The 21,954-nt window shown below is 46.6% G+C and overlaps 2 protein-coding genes and 1 long non-coding RNA gene across 6 annotated transcripts in view; 2 read left to right on the forward strand and 1 right to left on the reverse strand.

Moving 5' to 3' along the window:
* Positions 1-7,527, reverse strand: part of SSPN (sarcospan) — a 114,970-nt gene extending 107,443 nt beyond the window's left edge. For 3 of the 4 annotated variants that reach the window (XM_039240810.1, XM_039240809.1, XM_039240808.1), the window contains exon 1: positions 7,390-7,527. The gene's annotated coding sequence lies outside the window, so the exon portion shown is untranslated. Of the gene's footprint in view, positions 1-7,228; positions 7,264-7,389 lie in introns of those variants that run through there. The other variant, XM_039240811.1, reaches the window with a different exon arrangement.
* BHLHE41 (basic helix-loop-helix family member e41) lies at positions 4,338-8,982 on the forward strand. The gene is made up of 5 exons (XM_039240805.1): positions 4,338-4,684; positions 4,825-4,888; positions 5,209-5,316; positions 5,643-5,754; positions 6,192-8,982. The coding sequence occupies exons 1-5, from the start codon at positions 4,623-4,625 to the stop codon at positions 7,313-7,315; spliced, it is 1,470 nt and encodes a 489-aa protein (XP_039096736.1). The 5' UTR covers positions 4,338-4,622; the 3' UTR covers positions 7,316-8,982.
* A 6,036-nt stretch (positions 8,983-15,018) lies between these two features.
* On the forward strand, positions 15,019-19,932 carry LOC120237498. Its single transcript, XR_005529968.1, has 3 exons — positions 15,019-15,070; positions 17,380-17,500; positions 19,739-19,932. It is a non-coding gene; the product is annotated as an uncharacterized LOC120237498 (long non-coding RNA).
* Positions 19,933-21,954: the final 2,022 nt, after the last annotated feature.

The following is a 21,954-nucleotide window of genomic DNA, read 5'->3' on the forward strand; positions in this document are numbered from 1 at the left end:
CATTAGCGTTTCCATAGGTAGTGATTTCCCTAATGGAAGCAGCAATGGAAATGGCTTCACTATTAAAAAGGCGAAGGAGGGGTATCTTTAATTGAAAGCAAGCCATCACAGAATTCTTTAATTATAGGCTCAAAAGGGTTTCGAGCTCATGTTGTATCTCCTTGGCTTTCGGCAGGACAGCATTAAATCTTCCCAAAAAGATAAGACTCAACCTATTTTTAAACATGCCCAAAGAGGGCATTCTAGTCTTCTGTTCCTTTGTTAGGGGATTTTTTTTTTTTTTTTTTTTTTTTTTGTCCTTTCTAACCTCACCACAGGTGAGCTTTTCCTATTACTAACCCAAAGTCTTCACATTAGATTTGGCTTGGTTTGCTCAGTGGAAATGATGAACAGCTGGTTACCCATTAGCCTCGTCTACACTGTACTTCTTTGTGTCCATCTGCCTGAAATTATAACAATTAACTAGGATATTTGGGTTTAAATCAATAAAGTTGGAGCTAGATGCCCACTGAATCACTCACTGAACAAAGATTGCCAGCATTCTTTTCTTCATACCTTCCTTTCTCAATCCCAATGCTAACATGCCCCCCTTTCCCACCTCTCTTCCAGCACTGTCTCCATCCCCACTCCAACAACTGTGCACACTGACAATGGTAAATTTTTTGTTAATTTTTTAAAGTTTTTATTTTTGAGAGAGCGAGCGACAGAGGGCGGGGGAGGGGGGCACAGAGAGAGGGAGACAGAGAATCCCGAACAGGCTCCACACTGTCAGTGCAGAGCCCGATGCGGGGCTCGAACTCCCAAACTGTGAGATCATGACCTGAGCTGAAACCAAGAGTCAGACACTTAGCTTAACGGACTGAGCCACCCAGGCACCCGGACACTGGTAAATTTTTTTAAACATCCTTTAAACAGCCAGTTAACATTCCCTATTGGTACTATTACCCCAGCAAGGGTAATAATGGTTAAGAGCACAGACTCTGGAGCCCACTTGTGCTTACCTCCTGGGTCTGGGAGCATAGGCACATTTTTGAAATCTCCCTACAAATCTATTTTCTCATCTGTAGAATGCAGATAATAAAAGTATCTACCTTATAAGGTTGTGGGAAAAATTAACGAGTTCATACATTAAAAGCCCCTTAGTGTAGTTTCTGGTTCTCTAATTCTAAATGCCATGAAGTTGTTAGCTATTGCTATACCCTCCTTGCAGGAAAGGATATTAGGAGGCATTAAACTATGTTTCATATTCCAGAAGGCAAGAGTTTGAGGAGAAGGGCGCAGGTTTTAAAGGAAGTGGATAAGCAAGAAGAGCTATCAAAGCGAATGGTGAGGGGCGCCTGAGTGGCTTAGTCGGTTAAGCGTCAGACTTTCGCTTAGGTCATGATCTCGCGGTTCGTGGGTTCGAGCCCCGCGTCGGGCTCTGTGCTGGCTGCCAGCTCAGAGCCTGGAGCCTATTTCAGAGTCTGTATCTCCCTCTCTCTGGCCCTCCCCTGCTCACACTGTCTCTCTCTCTCTCTCTCTTTCCTAGAAATAAATAAAAAAATATTTTAAAAAAAGCGAATGGTTAAAGAAAAAAGACAAAAGTTCAGTAAGAGATAAAAGAAAAACTAAAGAGAAAGAGCAAATGCAGGCATTTCATGGGGAAAAGGCAGGAAGAGGAAGAGGAAAAGAAATGAAGAAAAAAAGAAATGAGTAAAATGGTGGACATGGAAAGGAAAGAAGAAAAGGAAAACTGATAATAACAAAGGAAACCAAAAATTAGAAATGACTGCATTCGCAGTTTGGGCTGGGATTCACAAAGAGAAAGGAATGGAAGAGAAAACAAAAATGTGTACAGAAGTAGGGAAGCTTGGGACGGAATGAGGGGGAGAGGAAACCAAAGTAATAACATGTAAGGCTTCATTTGCAGCAACAGGCCTTTAGGTCTTCAAATTATGAGAAGTGTGCATACAAAATTAACACACGCATGATCTACTAGTCTTCTTTCTCTTTGCCTCCTATTCTCCCCCCCCCCGCCCCCGCTTTTTCCTTCTATTCTAAATCGCTTTAGAGTCCGCCCCAGAACCAGTCCCTAAGGTTTGCCCTAGTCAGACGTCTGCCTTGTGTCTCGTGCGCTCTGCCGACAAGGCCGGGATGGATGAAGTGATCAGTCTTTATTTTATTTTCACTCAAAACTCCAGCTATCCTTTTCAAGCGAAAATTTAGCTGTGGAGCAAATATGTACAGCTCTTCCTACTTCCAACATTTACAAACCTATAAGGGAAGCTTTCACCTTAAAGGCATCCTCCCCGACCGCTCCGCGCCCAACCCCCTTTCTTGGCCAATTTCCCAGCGGAGAGTCCTGCAGGGATGTGCCGCCTTAGTGCATCGAACTGTCCTCCGCACTAACGAGAATTAACCACCCAACGACTTGAAAACGAGCGGGAGACCGGATCCAGGTTTAAGATAAAATCAGTACTGAAAAATTATTTAAGTGTGAACCATTATTAAATAGCCTGTTTGGTGCAAACTACGTCGTCGAGAGACCTTAACGGGCGCTCTGCACAGACCAAGTGGACGCACCGCGAGCGTCTCCTCTTGCCGGGGTGAGCCCGGGCCGCCGCCGCCGCCGCCGCGGGAGTCACGAAGCCAGACGCGGCGCGTCTCCGCCCAGGACTCTGGAGACCGCAGCAGCGGCGCGCGCGGCCCGGGCAGCTCCCGGAGGCGGGGAGGAGACGCGCCTCCCGCGGACACGTGACCTCCTCCCAGCCGCCGCTTCCCGCGACCCAGATCCGTCCCCGGAACCCGCGCTCTGCGGGGCCGGCCGGGACCGGGAAGGGGGGGAGGGGGCCTGGGGGGGCCGACACGGAACGACGGCCCCGGTCCCCGCTGCGCCCGGGTGCGTGTGCTGTCGGCGTACTTCTCTCCTTGGTTCACGTGCCGCTGGCAGCGATGAACGTTTCGGGGAGAACTCAGAATGTGAATCTCACTCTTGCTGCAGGAAGGAAAGACCTTTGGTTTGAGGTCTCTGTACTTATATAAGAGGGATCAGCATGTATCCTCTCCATCCACCCCCCGCAGAGCCGGGCAGCTGCAGCAGCGCGGCGGGCGCCCTGGGAGTCCCGTAGGACACGCTTGCCCCTGGCCTCCCAGGCCCCGGGCCGCCGCGCGCGTCTCTGGGCACCTCTCGGTAACTCTCGCTAGCAGTGAGTCATGCTCCCGGGGTGGCTCTGGGAAAAGGTAACCCGGCTCGTGCAGGCTGTGCTTCCCAGCGCCCGGCGCCGCGGCCCCAGGGCGAGCGCGCGCGCGCGCACGGCTTCCCCGCGCAGTGATGTGGCAGCGGCGGCAGGTCGGATCACGTTGCTGGCCCTGTGCTGGTACCCGTTTGAGACAGGATTAAGGAGGGAGGCTTTGGAGGTGCCAGCGGTAGTAAACGTGGGCTCTGCACACTCCCAGCGTCGCTATCACACGGGGCGGGGGGGGGGGGGGGAGGAGGAGAAGCACGCAGCCCCAACCGAGGCAGGCGACGAGGGGCGACGGAGTTTAGCTGGCGAGAGAGAAAGCTGCATTGCTTTTCTGCGGCACCCCTCTCATGCCACCCTCTCCCCCCCCCCCCCCCCCCCCCCCCCCCCCGCCGCGTTCCTCTGGGAGCACCAGAGGCCCCAAACGTCGTCATCTGCTTCTGTGATTAGTGGCACCGCAATTCCGGCTGCTGCGGGAAGTTTGGGTGGATCAGGGACACCGTGTCGCCGCAAGACACTTGGATGGCGACATTCTGACCCAGTGACTACATTTTCATTTATCTTAAATCCTTCACGGAGCGGATTTCACGTTGCCCCGTTAGGGGGCAACCTCCAACCACGGCCAGGGCCCCCCAGGCCGCTGAGCGGTGAGCAAACAAGTCTCCAAATTTTCCTTCGGGACTGAAGTTTACCCACCGCGAATTCTCTTTCTCTTTCCTTTTCCTGGTCCAAACCAACAGCGCAGTCGGTGGCGAAGCAAAAAGCCACGTTCACGTTCCTGCACCGTAATGACGGACGAATTGAGGGAGTAGCATTTCCGAGCCCCAGGAAGCCCTGGCTGCCCCGCACCCCCGGCGCCCCCTCCTCCTCCCCTAGCTGACTGCAACGCCTTTGGGAAGATGAATAGCTTGGCTGAAGTTGTTTTTCCTTTCCGGTGGCCCTGATCAGGTGTCCCCGCCCCCTCCCGCCATTCGCCCTCCCTCTCAGCCTGCTCCCCCCCCCCCCCCCCCCCCCCCCCCCGGCCCGGCCCCTCCTCCCCCGCCCCCCTCCGGGCTGGACCGCGGATGGTACGTTCCGCACGTGAGCTGGGTGCTGGTCTGGCCGGCGACGCGCGTGCCCTGTGGCCAAACACTGCCCGGAGTGAGAGCAAACTACCAGCGCAGTGGGGCCGGCGCGAGTGTGCGTGCGTGTGTGTGCGTGTGTGCGAGAGAGCGAGCGCGGTGGGAGGGGGGGAACCAACTGCTTCACACTTTCAACACTGCACTGAAGAAGGGAGAGAGAGAGAGAGAGAGACAGACTGGAGACGCACAGATCCCCCCAAGATCTCCCAAAGCTATCGTCCCACAGATTATAAAACAGAACCCCAAAAATCGAAACAGAGGAAACGGACAGCGGTTGAACATGGACGAAGGAATTCCTCATTTGCAAGAGAGACAGTTACTGGAACATAGAGATTTTATAGGGTAAGGTGCACGCACCCTTGGGAATATCTGTCTAGGCTTCAGTTTGATTTTTTTTTTTTCTTCTCCAGAAAGTGGTATGGAGCGGGCAAGGGCAGTGCCCCTCCCCGAACGGGTGCCTGATGCTGATTTCTGTTTTGCAGACTGGACTATTCCTCTTTGTATATGTGTAAACCCAAAAGGAGCATGAAGCGAGACGATAGCAAGGTAAGTGTAAGTTTCCGATGTTCCCCATAACCTGCCTGGATAGTTAATTAGGGCCATTGATTTCACGGCGAAGCTCTGCCCGCAAATATATTCCAGCCCTTGAGCTTCCCCAACTGTGAATTTTAAGTGGTTGGCTGGATACTCTCAGGGGGAGATTAAACATCATACCTGAATTCAAACTGCATTTCAGAACAGTCCAAAGGAAAAGCTTTCTCGGCAGAGTTTATCACATAATATGGGGGTCTTGGGGAGGGGTATTGTTTTATCCAATAAATGTTTAGCTTATTGTTTTCTCTCTTCCATGATTGTCGTATATTAAGGATACCTACAAATTACCGCACAGATTAATAGAAAAGAAAAGAAGAGATCGAATTAACGAATGCATTGCTCAGCTGAAAGATTTACTGCCTGAACATCTGAAGTTGACAGTAAGATGCACATTTTCATTCTTTGCTGCTCTCCAAGGGCGTGTTAATAGCTTGGTACTACTCCCAGAGATACAAGAATAAATGTAAATATCATATGCCTTAGACTTGGGCTGTAGTGTAGAGTTTCCCACAAACTCAAGACTAGGTGCTCACAACTGAAGGCAAGAAATCATTTATAACTCGTCTTCTGGAAAGCTCAAGAAGTATAGGAATAGTACTTCTTTCAAAGTGTTTGCTTAAGTTGCTGTGCTGAGTGGAGAGCCAATCAAGCCAGATGTGTGTTTTTAAGTAACCAAAGTGCCCCCTTCTTTTTTGCACCACTGCAGACTCTGGGGCATCTGGAGAAGGCCGTAGTATTGGAATTAACTTTGAAACACTTAAAAGCTTTAACAGCCTTAACCGAGCAGCAGCATCAGAAGATAATTGCTTTACAGAATGGTAAGTCAGTTCAGGGAGGCCAACCCACCCTGATGAAGCCGAGTAGCCCACAGAGGGGCAGTGTTAGGACTCTTCCCCCACCCCCTCCTGCTTCCTTGGGCCCCTGGGCGCGCACTCATTTGTTAAATTGCTTATACTTTCCCTTCCTTGGAAAGTGCCCATTTCCCGAAGCATCCTAGAGGCTTTCAGCAGAACTCGGATTTTTATTTAAAGTGGCGGCTGCGCTCTCCACTTCGGTTTTTCAGCTGGGAATAGAGCGCCCCCCTGCTCTCCACCCCTCCCCGGCAACCAGTGGATTATATCACCCGAATACAGAGGAAAAACCGAGATCACTTTAGTCAATGTAGGGCCCACGTGATAAGCAGATGTTTTAACGTCGGTATTTTTCTTCTTGTCTCCATTCCTCTGCCCCCACCCCCACCCCTTCCTCATCCTAGGGGAGCGATCTCTGAAATCGCCCATTCAGTCCGACTTGGATGCGTTCCACTCGGGATTTCAAACATGCGCCAAAGAAGTCTTGCAATACCTCTCCCGGTTTGAGAGCTGGACGCCCAGGGAACAGCGGTGTGTCCAGCTGATCAACCACTTGCACGCCGTGGCCACCCAGTTCTTGCCCACCCCTCAGCTGTTGACTCAACAGGTTCCTCTGAGCAAAGGCGCTGGCGCGCCCCCGGCCGCCGCCCCCGCAGGGTCTGCGGCCGCCCCCTGCCTGGAGCGCGCGGGGCAGAAGCTTGAGCCCCTCGCCCACTGCGTCCCGGTCATCCAGCGGACTCAGCCCAGCGCCGAGCTCGCCGCCGAGAACGACACGGACACCGACAGCGGCTACGGAGGCGAGGCCGAGGCTCGGCCGGACCGCGAGAGGGGCAAAGGCGCCGCGGCGAGCCGCGTCACTATAAAGCAGGAGCCCCCCGGGGAGGACTCGCCGGCGCCCAAGAGGATGAAGCTGGATTCCCGCGGCGGCGGCGGCGGCGGCGGCGGCGGCGGCGGCGGCCTGGGGGGCGGCGCGGCGGCGGCGGCGGCCGCGCTCCTGGGGCCCGACCCGGCCGCCGCGGCCGCGCTGCTGAGACCCGACGCCGCCCTGCTCAGCTCGCTGGTGGCGTTCGGCGGAGGCGGGGGCGCGCCCTTCGCGCAGCCCGCGGCCGCCGCGGCCCCCTTCTGCCTGCCCTTCTACTTCCTCTCGCCGTCGGCGGCCGCCGCCTACGTGCAGCCCTTCCTGGACAAGAGCGGCCTGGAGAAGTACCTGTATCCGGCGGCCGCCGCCGCCCCGTTCCCACTGCTGTACCCCGGCATCCCCGCGCCCGCGGCCGCCGCCGCCGCCGCCGCGGCCGCCGCCGCCGCCGCCGCCTTCCCCTGCCTGTCCTCCGTGTTGTCGCCCCCTCCCGAGAAGGCCGGCGCCGCCGCCGCGACCCTCCTGCCGCACGAGGTGGCGCCCCCTGCGGCGCTGCACCCCCTGCACGCGCACGGCCGCACCCACCTGCCCTTCGCTGGCGCCCGCGAGCCCGGGAACCCCGAGAGCTCCGCTCAGGAAGACCCCTCGCAGCCGGGAAAGGAGGCCCCCTGAGTCCTCGCCGCGTTTCTTAGACAGGACGACGGTTCGCGCGGCGTAATTCGATTAATAAGTTAAAACACCCTTACCGTTTTTAAGGGAGGAAGTGTAATAGATGCACGACAGGCTTTACAAACAACAACACAGGTGTTTTGTGTACATTTGGAGTTCCTGTTTTGCTCATCCCTCGCCACCCCACCCTCCGCACACTAACATCCCTTTCTTCCCCCACCAGCTATCAAAGAACCTCTGCAGTATTGATACTTTCTTCTTTAAGGAATTTCCCCCCAAATAAGTTTTGCCTTCCTTTAGGCCACGTTCCATTATTTGTTAAAATATAGAACCTAATTCTGGAGGAAGTGAGAAGGGTCTGCTGTGTGGGTGAGCTAATTGAACCAGGGGAGGAGCCAAGGTGGCCCAGGAGTTGACCTGAACCGCAGGTAGCTGTTATCTGCCGCCCCCCCTCCCCCCCCCCCCGTCCTGCCTGCTTCGGGGGGGCTTTCCACAAACAGTGAGGACCTTTTAGAACTGAGTTTACTCTTCCGTATTTTATAACGTTCAGCTTTTTAAAAGGTATATATTTTTCAAAGAGGAAGAAGTGAGGATGCACCCACTTGCGTTGCAACCTATTCTGAAGTGGTTTGAATGGTATCCCTTAGTACCTTGCTCTTGTTTAAAGAGACGCGGAGTTGGCCATTGTCAGAACTAAGTCAGGGAAGGAGATGCATGAGGAAGGCCAGAATCATTCTTGGTACATTTACTAGCACTTTATTGAAAAATTGACCGTGACTCAATTGACTTGTCTTAATTTCATATATATATATATATATATATATAGACACACACACACACACTCACACACACACATGCACACTCACCCCGACGTGTATATATATGTGTGTGTGTATATGTGTGTGTGTGTATGTGTGTATATATATATATTTCATCTATTTCCACCTTGCCATTATTTAATCCACCATGTTCCTAAGTTTTTATAATCTTGCTGTAAAAAAAAAAAAAAAGGAATGTGCACTGAACTTAAAAACAAAAAAGTCCAAAATGATTTATCCTATAGTCTTTCTGTTAAATAACAAAAGTGGAGGAAAGCATTAAACTGGTCAGTTTTGATTGGAAATGCTGTAAAGATGTGGATGAAGCCCTGTGTGGCCTTCCTATCTCCAAGTCTATGTATTTTCTGGAGACCAAACCAGATACCAGATAATCACAAAGAAAGCTTTTTTTAATAAGGCTTAAACCAAGACCTTGTCTAGATATTTTTAGTTTGTTGCCAAGGTAGCACTGTGAGAAATCTCACTTGAATGTTATGTAAGGGGTGAGACACAACAGTCTGACTATAAGTGAAGAAAATATCTGGGTCTTTTAGTCAGTTTGGTGCATTTGCTGCTGCTGTTGCTACTGTTTGCCTCAAACGCTGTGTTTAAACAACGTTAAACTCTTAGCCTACAAGGTGGCTCTTATGTACATAGTTGTTAATACATCCAATTAATGATGTCTGACATGCTATTTTTGTAGGGAGAAACTATGTGCTAATGATATTTTGAGTTAAAATATCTTTTGGGGAGGATTTGCTGAAAAGTTGCACTTTTGTTACAATGCTTATGCTTGGTACAAGCTTATGCTGTCTTAAATTATTAAAAAAAATAAATACTGTCTGCAAGAAACCAGCTGGTTTAGAAAGTTTTAGTATGTGAAGATAAACTAGAAATTATCTTTATATTCTAGTATTTTCAGCACTCCATAAATTCTATTACCTAAATATTACCACACTATTTTGTGATTTTAAAATTCTTACTAAGGAATAAAAACTTTAATATACGATATGAGATTGTCTAATAATTAAAAAGACATACTGCTCAATTAGTCTTAAGAGATCTATGAATGTACGGATGAAAGTCATTAACGTTCTAAGATAAAGAACTTTATTTGTCATTGGCTTGGTATCACACGTTTCCAATCTCTTGCAAGCCTCCAGGCTCTGCCTGTGACTGCCTACCTATTTCCAATGTATCTCAATGAAAAGTGCAAAAGAAAAACCTTCCAATCACTTGCGTGGTCTGTTGATGTTAGACCCAATTTGATATTGTTTTTATGATTGATAAATTTTTCACTTCTCATCTTGATACCAGATAGGCCTGGTATTTCTCCTTCACTGGGTCCAGTATAAATACACTGTCATGTAGGGAAGCTTAATTTCTCCATATATTTTTAGCTCTTTAACCTTTATAAAATAATTTTCCTGTGGAACTTAATCATAGAATTCAAGGAAGAGAAATAATTATCTTGAGGCTTGTCTCAAATTCATAACCAGATTTGTGACTTACTATAAACTGTGTGAAGGATTGCCAATTTTTAGTTTCAGTAATGTTGTTCACAAACCCCTTGATTTTAGAAAGGTGTCGAAAGAATAGTCAAAATTTAGGAGATGTAGAAAGAGTGCTCCCTCTGCTGACTTACGGCAACGAAACTACAAGTCCTAGAATGTGGAGTCAAAGGAATCTCAGAGATTAGTTTGTCCAGCCCCCTACGTTTTAGAATCTGAGGGAAATGAAGCCCAAGATATCATCTGTCCTCCTAAGATCAAACAGCTAGCTGGATGTAGCACAAGAAGCCTGAACAATTGTGTCCCCCCACTCAGTAAACTACCTCCCACTGGAAGTATCTTCAGCCACATAAACTGAAATTGATTTCATTCATGAACCGTCATAAATAAACCACAAGAACAAAGGAAACAAAAATTACCGTTAGAAAACGGGTGGGATTTTGGAACATCGTTATTTATCGGACTTTAGAAAAATGTTGTCTAAGCCAGAATAATAGGATAAAGTAGCATTTTAAATATTTTGAGCCACATTTCAATATCCTATTGTAGTCATACCAGTTTCAGAACCAAAAAATGATCCAAAGGAAATCAGAAAACAGTAATAAACTGTTTTTGCATTTGTATAATTTTGGCATAATAGAGTAAAAATCCTTAGGGTTAAGCCAAATTTTATAGATCAGTTGTTTAGTCCAAATGCCTATATACTCACATGGTAATATAAAGTTAGCGAGGACAGATTGCAAAGTAATATTGTCTACATGGCATCAAGTTATTTTGGTAATTGATTTATTTTATGAATTAAAATCCTAGAGTAATGACTCCAGTAATGATTTACCAAGGATGATCCTGTACCTGCAGTGTTCAAAGTTTAGCCAAAGGAGGGCACTCGTGGGGATGAGCACTGGGTGTTATATGGAAACCGACTTGACAAAAAGCTATTTAAAAAAGAAAAAGAAAAAGAAGAAAAGAAATTTTAGCCAAAATGTTTTGTAGGATATGTAATTTTTCAGTCTAAGATACAGATCTTGACTTAGGAATGCTTTTATACATATAGTATGTCACTTGATTTTATGTATATATGTATTTCTCAGCAAACTTGATATTTAATTAATAAGTGACCTTTCCTCCCACAAAGACCTGAGGCACTAGAAACTACATTTTAATAGCTATTTAAAGTATGACCGGAGTTTTAGTTCCTATGGTTGTGAAAACTATCTTTCATTTAGTTCATTGTTATTGGCCATGCAGGCCATAAGTTTGGTTATTACTCATCAACTGAGATTGGTTCAAAAGTATGTAAAAGAAGGCCCCAGACAATTTCTGAATATGTCACAGGTCAATTGTGAACCTCTCCATGGAAGATGATTGCCAGTTGAGATCCTCAGAAGACAAGGCTTGGCAAACAGACTAAGGCTTTTTCCTTTGGATAGAAATGAGCAGGGGCCTCATGAACCAATTAAGGCCGTTATAATGCCAAAACCTGGCTGTACTCTTGTGATAATAGTATTTTACTTCAACCTGAAGTTTTTCTTGTTAAACAAAAATGCTTAATCTATTGGACCTTCAGATCAATACTTATTTTCTATGTTGTTTTGCATAAGCTCAAAATGGATATACAGTGCATGCTAAAGTCCACTGTGAGTTCTAGTTTTTCATAGAATTTAATAGGAGATTGACGTGGAAAATTATCACATATTTCTTGTGGTTAGGTGAGATTTATATTAAAAAACATGTGCAGCATGTACTTAAAAATAGGCTCCTAGGAAGGAGTTGGCCATTTGTCTTAAAACTGGGTTTCTTTCCCTAGTTCAGTGATTACCATCTTGAAAACTCGAAACAAAGTAAAACTATACCTTTTTAAAAGTTGATGTTTTAAAATTCTGAATTTAGTGATGCCCATTTATTTGGCCTCAGGGAATGATATGTGCCCCATGAAACGATTCAGAAAACTGAAGCTTCTATGTTCAAGTTTATTCATTTATCTTTTTTCCTTAAATTATTTTAGCGAAAAGCTTCCTAAAGTATATTACACAGGTCCTCTGTACTGCCTTACACATGTCTTAAAAATAAATACCCTATCCATAGTTAACCATTCTCGATAATGCAGGGTCACCATTATAAATACCACTTTCGCACTATGCATGTCGTCAGGGAAAAAATACTGCATCTGCACTAAATACTTTTTGAGTTCTTACATCTGCTTTTCATAGGTTTTTCAGTCTCTTTACTCACAATCAGGCTGCCAGTTGTCACTTCTTGATGCGTCAGAGTCTTTGCCTCTAACTCTTATCTAATTTGCTATCTCTGATTTACTGTGGCCTGGGAAACCATTTAACAAAAGCCACACCCATTTGAAACGTGTCTAAAATGAGAATAAATAGGCTCTCATGGAAGTACCTGAGGGTCACTCTTCTACATTGTGTGAGCTTATAGAATCAGTTAACACGTTTCTCCCCCTAACCCTTCTTCCTGCATCTCTTTAACTTTTCACATGCTTGGCAACATTCCCTATCAGAACACTTAAGCAAAAGCCCTCAGATATTTTATATAGTTTTGATCACCTTATTACATAAAAAAGCAGCTTCCTAACAGCGTTATTCCACAGCTAACCACAAAATAATGAAATTTCCATGCCAGAAACAAATTCTTTTATCTGATGAACACTCCTTTCTCTCAGATTGTTAGGAATAGAGGACCAAGGGTCATTAGTAAAAACGGATTCGGCACTCTGATTCATGGCTGACCCTGGCCCTGCTTCTGCTGTGTAACCCGCCTCCACGTCTAGGCTTTAGAAATCTTGGGTAGCAGGTCCAGCAAGAACATTCTGGGGAACTGTCAGGGGGGTGTGTAGGCCCAGATGCTGCCTCTGACTTGAGACACAGCCGTTGACAGCTCTGGTAAGAGGTTTCAGATTCCCTACTGATTGCAACACACTCCTGATCTTGCTGAGGCTACAGACTGAACAAACAGTGGGCCTGGGGATGCAGGCATCTGGTTTGCCCCTGCTATACGTGAGGTGCTGCGATAGTGCGGGAGAACCAAAGAGTAATAATAATCTCCGAAGATCTCAAAGTCTAGTGGAAGTGACAGACCCAAACTAAAAGAGCTGAATGCAACCTAGTAGGTGCTGTGCAGAGGTGGTACAATACTAGGGAGTGAGGGCTGCTACCTTCACCTGAGTGAGAGAAGGCCTAGAGTAGCAGTAGCTGGGCTTCACAGAACGAACAGGTGCGTGAGTCCATGGGGCTCGCTCCAGGGAGAAGGTTCTGATATACTCTGGTCCTGTGCTGAGTACCAGGAGTTTAATTGGCTATATGTGACTAAAATCTGAGCAAGGATTTCCTGATTTCTTACTCTCTTTAGAACCTGGCTGCTGTACTCTCTCACCATCATCTCGTCTTGAGGACCTGAGCCATGAGCTGGGACTGAGTGGCCATAACGTTTCCTACTGCAAAGGCTAGCATCCATAGCATGATACTTTTTAGTGCAGCAGAGGGGGGGACACCTAGTGTCTCACAAGCAGCTCTGTCTCACCTCAATCACTGATCTTTCTTACAGAAGAAACTGAGGGTGACTTCTTTCCCTTCAAATAAGAGCGTGATGATCCATGTTCTCCACTCAGCACGGGAGGAGGAAATGAGAGAGAGAGAGCAGTCCTTTAGGAAACAAGGACTCCTAAGGTCTATTTTTCAAAACCTCAAGGAGGAAGCTGAGGCAAACAACTAGTCCAAGGTCACACAGCTCAGTAAGTAGCAGAATGAGGACTGGAACCAGATTTTTTGGTTCTGAGTCCACTGCTCTTTATGCCATTACCCCATGGCAACAATAATGAGGACGGGACAATTTGACTTTTGCTCATGACATGAATGGAGCTAGTCCATGTGAGGGACTAACAGGTAGGAATATAGTTGTGGGTAGAGAAGGAAAGATGATCAGGTAACGCCTTTCCAAAACATGGCATAGAGCATGCAATAACTGAAGACAGAAATTCTGGAGACACATAGTCAAGGCTCTGGTGGAACTGTAAAGATTCTCCATGAAAGAAGGGATCAAAGCAAACTACGAATCTGGACAAAACGAACATTTAGAATCGAGGAAGTAGGAAGTAAGAAAAAAATATATTTAAAAAAAAAAGGGGGCGCCTGGGTGGTTTAGTCGGTTAAGCGTCCGACTTTCGCTTAGGTCATGATCTCACGGTTCGTGGGTTCGGGCCCCGCGTCGGGCTCTGTGCTGACTGCCAGCTCAGAGCCTGGAGCCTGTTTCAGTCTGTGACTCCCTCTCTCTCTGACCCTCCCTTGCTCACGCTGTCTCTCTCTCCTAGTAATAAATAAAAAATATATATATATATATATATAAAAGAATGGAGGAAGCACGAAAGAGGGCAATTTGCTACAGTGTTTACTTGGGGTATTTTTAGGATGTTGTAAACTTTAGCTACAATTTCAATTTGAAGTCTTTTACGTATTGCTATGCACATGTGTACACCTAGAATATGAAATGTTTCACAACTGAGGTACGAGTCTCCGCCACACAGCCCCGTAATAGACGTTGATTTCCTATGTGGCTTTTTTTTTTTTTTATAATTAATTTTTTTTTATTTTTTTATTTTATTTTTTTTTTTACAAATAGTTTATTGTCAAATTAGTTTCTACATAACACTCAGTGCTCATCCCCAAAGTGCCCTCCTTCATGCCCATCCCACCCACCCCCCCACATCCATCAGTCCTCAGTTTTTGTCAGCATTCAAGAGTCTCTCATGGTTTGCCTCTCTTTGACGGAGGTCCTATGTGGCTTTACAGGTTCAGTACTGCGTTTAGAAAATTAGAGTCACAGGGGAACTCCAACCTGGATCCTATTCCTGGAGACTTTCAGTTACTTTGGGTAATCACAGAATTCCTTCATAATACATTTTATAAGGATACTGGCTTCTCTTTCTATGATACCTTAAGCAACGCTTGGTTTTCGGGTATGATGTTGAACGGAACTCATCTGCACAGCTGTAATGTAGCTGCGTGATCTGCACGTGACCGTGACCCAACAGGTGAAGAAACCGAACCGTGTGCCCTCAAATCTGGAGAGCGATGTGGGCGCGATGAGGCACCCGTTTCTGAGCTCTGTGTTTGAAACGTACTCCTTTAGACACTGGTAAGCCAACTCTAGCTCCTTAAACCTCCGTACGTGCGCTGCTCGGTGGAGAATTAAAGCGGGGAGGGCGGGGGAGAAATAATGTCATCAGCCTTCAGTTCTTCAAGGAGCTCTAGGATTGGAAAGGGAGAAGCATTCTTAGGTTGCCTAGCGATAAATCTGACGGTGATATCATTCTCCCGGAGGCCGGCCTCCCCTCCGGTCCCCTCCCGGCCGGCTTTCCTTCCCATCCCCCCCCCCTCCTTCCCCCTCCCACGCCGGGGTTCAAAGTACAGCCGTGTGGGGTAAGGGCGCAGGAGCCGGACGCGGCGCTGTCACGTGCGCCCGCACATGCCCGGGCGCACGCTGCGCGGCACGTGAGAGGGGGCGGGGCGGGGGCGGGGAGGCGCCCGCTCGCGACTTTCCGCGCGTGCGCACTGGCCTCCGCGCCCACCGCGTCCCAGATGCAGCCCCCGGGGAGCGGGCGGCCAGCTGGCTGGCGGGGCGGAGGGCGGGGCGGCCGGGTGGGGTTGAGGACGCGTCCTCCCAGCAGCTGCGACGCAGTCTTCCCTGCTGAGTCTGAGCGGGCTTGCCCTAGGTAGTCATTCCTCCCGAATTAAAGCTGACTCTGACTCCGGGCTCCTCGAACCATTCTGACACAGCAGTTTCCGCGCAGCCGTTCTGGGCGCGGGTTAGAGGAAGGTCGACAGCCGCCCGGGGAGGGCAGGGCCTTGGGGCGGGGACTTCAAGCCCGAGCTGGCCGGGGGAAGTGACAGGTCGGAAGCGGGGGCGGCTGTGGGGGAGGGAGGTGGCTGACACACCCGGCGGCGCCGGGACTGGGGCCAGACCCCGTCCTGCCTTAGGTCCAGGGCCACGGCCCCGTGGAGAAACCCCAGACGGTCGGGGGGAGATCTGGGCAAACCCGGACTCGATGAACCGGGCTGGCGGAGGCGGTGGATCTTTCGCTGGTCTCAGTTTGACAAATTGAATTCCCACTGATTAGGGGATTTAGTTAGTTGTGATAAAATACGCTGGGACTTTCCCTGCAACGTTTAAAGTTAAAGGAAGTGATTTTCTGTCAGTAACGGATTCTGCATGGTGCAGTAGAGTGAAGGAAATTAATATAGTCGGTGGCTGAAGGATGGCTTTTGCTGTTGTTACGTTAAAGAATATTTACAAGTCGATTCTCTCAGGGGGAAAAAATGATCAAATCTCACACTCACTTTTCGAAATGATCACGTTATTTTGATTTTTGTAAAACTTCTAGAAACATGCATGCTTGTAAATGATCTAATATGAGTAGTGTGGAGGAATTTGGAATTCGTATGCCCTTTAGATAACCGAGAATACCCAGCAGTGTAACAAAAGTAGGGAAGCACCATTACCTCTTGCAAATACGGTTTTGGTCTTGTGATGGAAAGCGATCGCCGGCGTTGCCAGTAATATTTGGACAGGTCAGGTGCCAGTATTTGCAAAGACATCATGGAGCGGTTGTGTACTGTCCGGAGGAAAGGGCACAGTGAGTGCCACCCTGGAGACGGACTGCTGTAAGCTAACAGACGTTCATAAAGCACCAGAGGAATTCATTGTTGTTTGCCTTTTAATGATATGTATGAATAATGTCCTGGACAGCTTAGTTATTAATAATGTCCTCAAAGTTGAAAAAGCAAAGATAGACTTCAGATGCGCACTCAACAAATTTATGCTGAGGGCTTACTATGTGCCAGGCATTGGGGATACAGCAGTGATCCATACTGACAAATTCATCACCCATCCTAGTGCTCAAAACTTGTAATAAAGCCCACAAGTTCCCAGGCACTTGCCAATCAATTATTATTGTGACAGCCAGTGAGCAATATCCCTCTGCACTGGATTCTTTTTCACTTGGCACTTGCCAGGTGAAAGGACTATGTCTTCTGTCTCATCAGTGCCCATGTCCTTCCTCCTGTTTCTCTTCCCCTTCCCCCCACCCGCTTGGATCCATACTTGTATAGTCTTCTAAGAGAGTAAGTTTGATCCTTACCCAGAATATTTGTTCTTGCTCATCCATCTGCCTTCAACACTCAGCCCCAGAGGTCTGGATAGCTAATTCCAACCTCAAGCCCCAATCCTCACCTTTTTATAGATCTCTGCTCAAATGCCACTTCTTGAGAGAGGCCCTACCTGAGCAGCCCAAAGGCAATATATAAAATACCAGTTCCCCCATCATTGTTTATTTTTACTCTACTTTTTTTTTTCATAGCAAGTATCACCCCTGACATAGTATGTGTGCATATTGATATATATGTCTACATCACACACACACACACACACACACACACTTTGTTTATTGCTTGTGTGTCTCATTAGAATGAACAGGGACTTTGTTTTCTTCATCCCTTTGTCCGTTGCCAAGAATGGTACCTGGCAGGAAATAGGTAACTATTTGCCTTTTATAAACAAACATGTATCAATTCTCAATAAATATTTGCTGGATGAATGAATGAACATCTCTGGCAAGCACTTTAGCTTGACTGTCTCACCAAAGACCATAGCACAGGCCCTCTCAAAGAGTCCTTTTTCCATATTATGAATCCATTTCCTCAGCACTTACTAAGCACCTGCTATGTTCCAGGTACTGTGTGCTATGGAGATGTCAGCAAGGAGTTAAGGGCAGTTAACATCCTATACTTGCAAGTGGGAAAAGACTCAGAGAGGTTTGGAAGCTGGTTGGATTTTGTCGTCACGACAAAATGGTAAGATATGGCATTAAAGCATTAAGATATGGTATTAAGGCATTAACTGAGTTCCCCTAACAATTAATATCAATTTCATCTTATTCTAAATGACTGCAACTTATTATGTTAACAAATGATTTACTTAACTGAAATACCTTCTTTGAAATTGAAATATATATATATATATATTCTGGTAATACATATATATTCTGGTATAAATAAATATATATATATATATATATATTCTGGTAACTTTCCCATCTCCTGAGTCAAAGAGAACAGGCTACAATAGCCCTGTAGTAGAAGAAGTAAGTTTCACAGCAGGTTGCATCTCAGCTCTCAGATGGCTCCTCAGATGTGAAGACCCATGTGAGAGCCTCTGAATTCCACCCATGATGGAATACACGACACATGGGACCGGGGCTTGACGATCCCAGATGCTTTAGCTCTTCACTGACCGTGCCAGGTGTGGTAACCTTTGTTCCTGGTGAATGAGTGTCATCAAGGCAAGAGCCGGTTATCATCTATTTATCAGTGTATGCTCAGCACCAAGCACAATACCTGGCACACAGTGAGCACTCAATAAATGGCTGTTGAAATCCAAATCCTCCCCTCTGTTCCCACAACCACTGTCCTGCTTCCCAGCTTTATCATCTCTCACCTGCATTATTGCAAGTCTTCTCCGTGGCCTTTGTCCAGTCTTCCTTTCCCCATGCACTGGCCTCACTGCCTGGAAATCGTATACCAGGGACTCCCCACCGCAGGAAACGGGCATGAGCTTCCCTTCTGGTTTCACCCCTGTTTATTCGACACCCTCCTGTTTCCCCCAACCAGAAATGGGCATCTAATGCCTTAGCTGCACTGAACTACCGCAGGCCCCCAAATACGCTTTCTACTCTCAGATGTTTGTCTGAGTGGAATAAATAGCTTTTATTTGGAGGCCTCCTACTCATGCTTCAACACACAGCTCAAATTAAATCTCCTCTGTGAAAACTTCCAAAACTACGGTAGTCAAAACTTAACCTCATCCACTCCTTTGCTTCCTGTTCTCTTAGCCCTTTCTTTAAATCTCCACTTGGGTGTTTAAAATCTTATCTTACAGACGTGTGTGTGTGCAAGAAATGATGTATGTTCTATCATTAGTTGAAACTTCAAGCCACCTCCCCTAAGGCTCATGCCTGCTTTCTGTGGTGGGGAGTCCCTGGTATACGATTTCCGGTCACTGTGAGCTCCCCTACGCCTCCCCGCTTCAGGATTTTACAAGGACCTGGGACACCATGCCTACAGAGGAGGAACCCTTTATTCTCAGCCTGTCCCAGATAACTGTCAGTGCCCATGCCTGCTGCTTGGAATCCCTAGCTTCTCGGTTTCTTCCTGGGTAGGAATCTTGGCCAAGGCTGGGTGATGCCACACCTCAGGGGCATTGGGCCCCCATTCTCCTCTGTCTTTGCCACACCAGGGAAACAGCAGACCTGTGACCCCACAGGCCTTAACGCTTCTGCCTCTACTTCTTCCTCCTAACATGCCTCCAACTTGAGAGAGGATTCTAGGGACAGGCAGCTAACCTACATTAGTCGTGTTGGCTAAGTGTAAGGCCATAGGGAACCGTAGGGACCCCAGGGAATTGGAGATTGTAACCCCTTTAAAGACGTAAACGTTACTCAGCTCCAACTAATTGTTACCAGATGAAAATGCAGCCTAGCATTGCCAGGTCATCTGGTTTTTCCAGGAGAGGCTGAAATCTACATTTTAAGGTAAAATCTACTTTCAAATGTTTCCAACTATTTAAAAAAAAAACAACAACTTTAAAACACTATTCCTTACACATGAGGCATACCTGTAAAAGTATTAGTCTGGAGGAGGTCACTTCAAGACCTCTACATTAGAAGCCTGGCAGGAGGTTTTCCTTCAAGCATTTAACCCCAAACTTCCTTAACACAAATAGCCCTGAGGTCATTCTTGAAAATAGGTAAGGGGGAAATGCAATGAGGGTAGACACGGATTAATGTCTCAATAAATTACCCTGTCACACTGGGACTCTTCACATTTTATTGTAAGTAATTGTGTGTGTCTCCCACAGCTGGTCACCCCAACCCCGTCACTCATGCCGGCACCACCTCCAGCCTCCACCTGGCGCTTGGCCCTGGCTGCTGTGTGTCAGACTGTTTACTTGTTCTTAGCTCCTTCTTGAGTTCCTTTTATGACCCTCCCAGACCTCTGTCTCCCATTTACCTCAAGACCTCTTCTTGCCTCCAGACTCCTCGCTCTCAGGAAGACCCCCACTTCGTCAAGAGAATTCAGCGGAATATCCTCAAACTCTCTACCCTTCCTACCTACCTACCTTCCTACCTACCCCCCCACACCCCCCACAGCCTCACTTCCCTTCCTACCCCTGCAGAGGGTAAGGTGGCCCTCCTACTCAGAGCCCGCCCTTCTGTTGCAATCCGCGATAGCGTGTTAAAAGTATTTATTAAAACTCTACTATCGTTTCCACACAGTGAGTCAGGATCTCTGCTCGGGGGGGCTCTGTTACTAACTCATCATTGTATTTCTGGAATCTAGCACACTGCTAGAGATGGGGCAGATGGCCACTAAGCATGGTTTAAATAAATGCGTTGTGTGTGTGTGTGTGTGTGTGTGTGTGTTGTTGTTGTTTTTTAATTTTACTTTTTTTAGATAGTTTATTGTCAAGTTGGTTTACACATAACACCCAGTGCTCGTCCCAACAAGTGCCCTCCCCCAATAAATGCCTTTTTTTTAATCGGGGGGCTGTACCACAGTTCCTAAAAAATTGTCTAGAGGCGTGAGACAGCTGCCGACACCCAATGCTTTGTAGGTTGTTAATCTAGAGAAAGTCATTTCTCTGACTCTGAACGGGGGCTAAATTTGGAGGAGATAATCCAGGAGGGAATGTAGCTGGCGGGCGAGGGAGTTTCTCCTGAGTCAGGTTGGTGCCATCCAGCTGTGAGTCGCTGTATTAATACCTCCTATCTGTCTTCTCTGATTACTGCTGGTGAGGCTGGCCTTTGGCACTTGCTGAGGGGAGCAAAGGGGAAGCCTCCGTGACCGGGGTGTCACATTGCTCTCTGTCCCCTCAGGTGCCACCTGAAGACACCACAAGATTGCTTCTTGGGGAAAGATAATTAGCACCAAGACTTCCTACTCCTTGTTACGTTTCGTAACATTTTTTTTCCTCTTCTCTTTTCCTCTAACTTTCAAACTTTGACTTTTTAAAAAATATTCTGATGGTTTATTAAATCTGTGTAAATCATCTAATTATATTTATTTTTAATCTCACTCTCATGTTTTCAACAAGTATCTCATCTCTTATTTTATATCTTCCTTATTATCCTGCTGGATTTCAGTCTTTTCTTATTTTGAATTTTATCCATTTACAATTATTTTATAACTGACTTCATTTTAATTTTAAAAGCTAATTTAACCTTCTCACTTCCTTTTGAATTTTATTTTCTTGTTCTAATCTTCCTTCAGCGTATTTTATAGCCCATCTTGTACTTTTGTTTATGAGTTTTTATAATCCTCCTGGTTTAAAATATTGCCTTACTATTTCTTTAAGATTTTCTTATTTCTCAATTTTTAGCTTTTGATTGGTTATGTCTTTCAGAATCCTTTAGCATCATTTTAATTGTTAGTCTCTCTTCACTTTCTTTTTTGACACTATAACTTTCTTACCTTTTCTCTTATTTATTATCTGTGAATTAATCTGGTTCACATAGTGACCTGTAAGAAACACACTGAAATTAGGAAAACTTCTCTGCCCTTGACCTGCTTCCTGTCAGCCATTATTATAAGTACACTTTTTTGGGGGCATTTATGTTGCTTTTTGACATAAGATACCATGCAATCTTTATTTTCATATTGTATATTTTAAAATCTATGGTTTCTAATTGTTTTCAGAAATTTCCTTTGGTTGCAAGGAACAAACTAATGCCAATTACCTCATTTTTACTGTAGGAATGAATATGTAGAAGGGGAAACAGAAATCTCCATCACTATGCAGGCCAGACATCAGGCCAGTCCTATGGGAAGTCCTGAGGAAGAGCTGGAACTGATGGAGATCTGGGCCTCACAGGCACTAAAACAAACAAACAAAAGTTCAGAAGCAAATGCAATGTCAGTGTGGGAGTTTTTATTCTTTACTTTGTTAATACATGTGACAGTACTAAATCTGGATTTCAAAGATTATAGAGAGAATCACATGGGCATCCAGGAAGAAGAATCAAGCCACCCAAGAGGTGGGAAAAGGGCAAGTTCAGAAAGCTCTAGATTCGTCCATAGCAGTATTCTCTACAGAAGACAGAGGAGTAAGGGTTAAACCTTTGCTCTTCAGGAATGTGGTTCACGAACCAGCAGCATTGGTAACACTTAGGAGCTTATGAGCAATTCAGAGTCTCAGTGCCATTTCATATCTACTGAATCAGAGTCTGTATGTGGCCAGAGTTTTAGGTGAT

The sequence above is a fragment of the Hyaena hyaena genome, unplaced genomic scaffold, assembly GCF_003009895.1.
Source record: "Hyaena hyaena isolate Hyena2069 unplaced genomic scaffold, ASM300989v1 scaffold_182, whole genome shotgun sequence".
In the NCBI taxonomy this organism is placed as follows: Eukaryota; Metazoa; Chordata; class Mammalia; order Carnivora; family Hyaenidae; genus Hyaena; species Hyaena hyaena.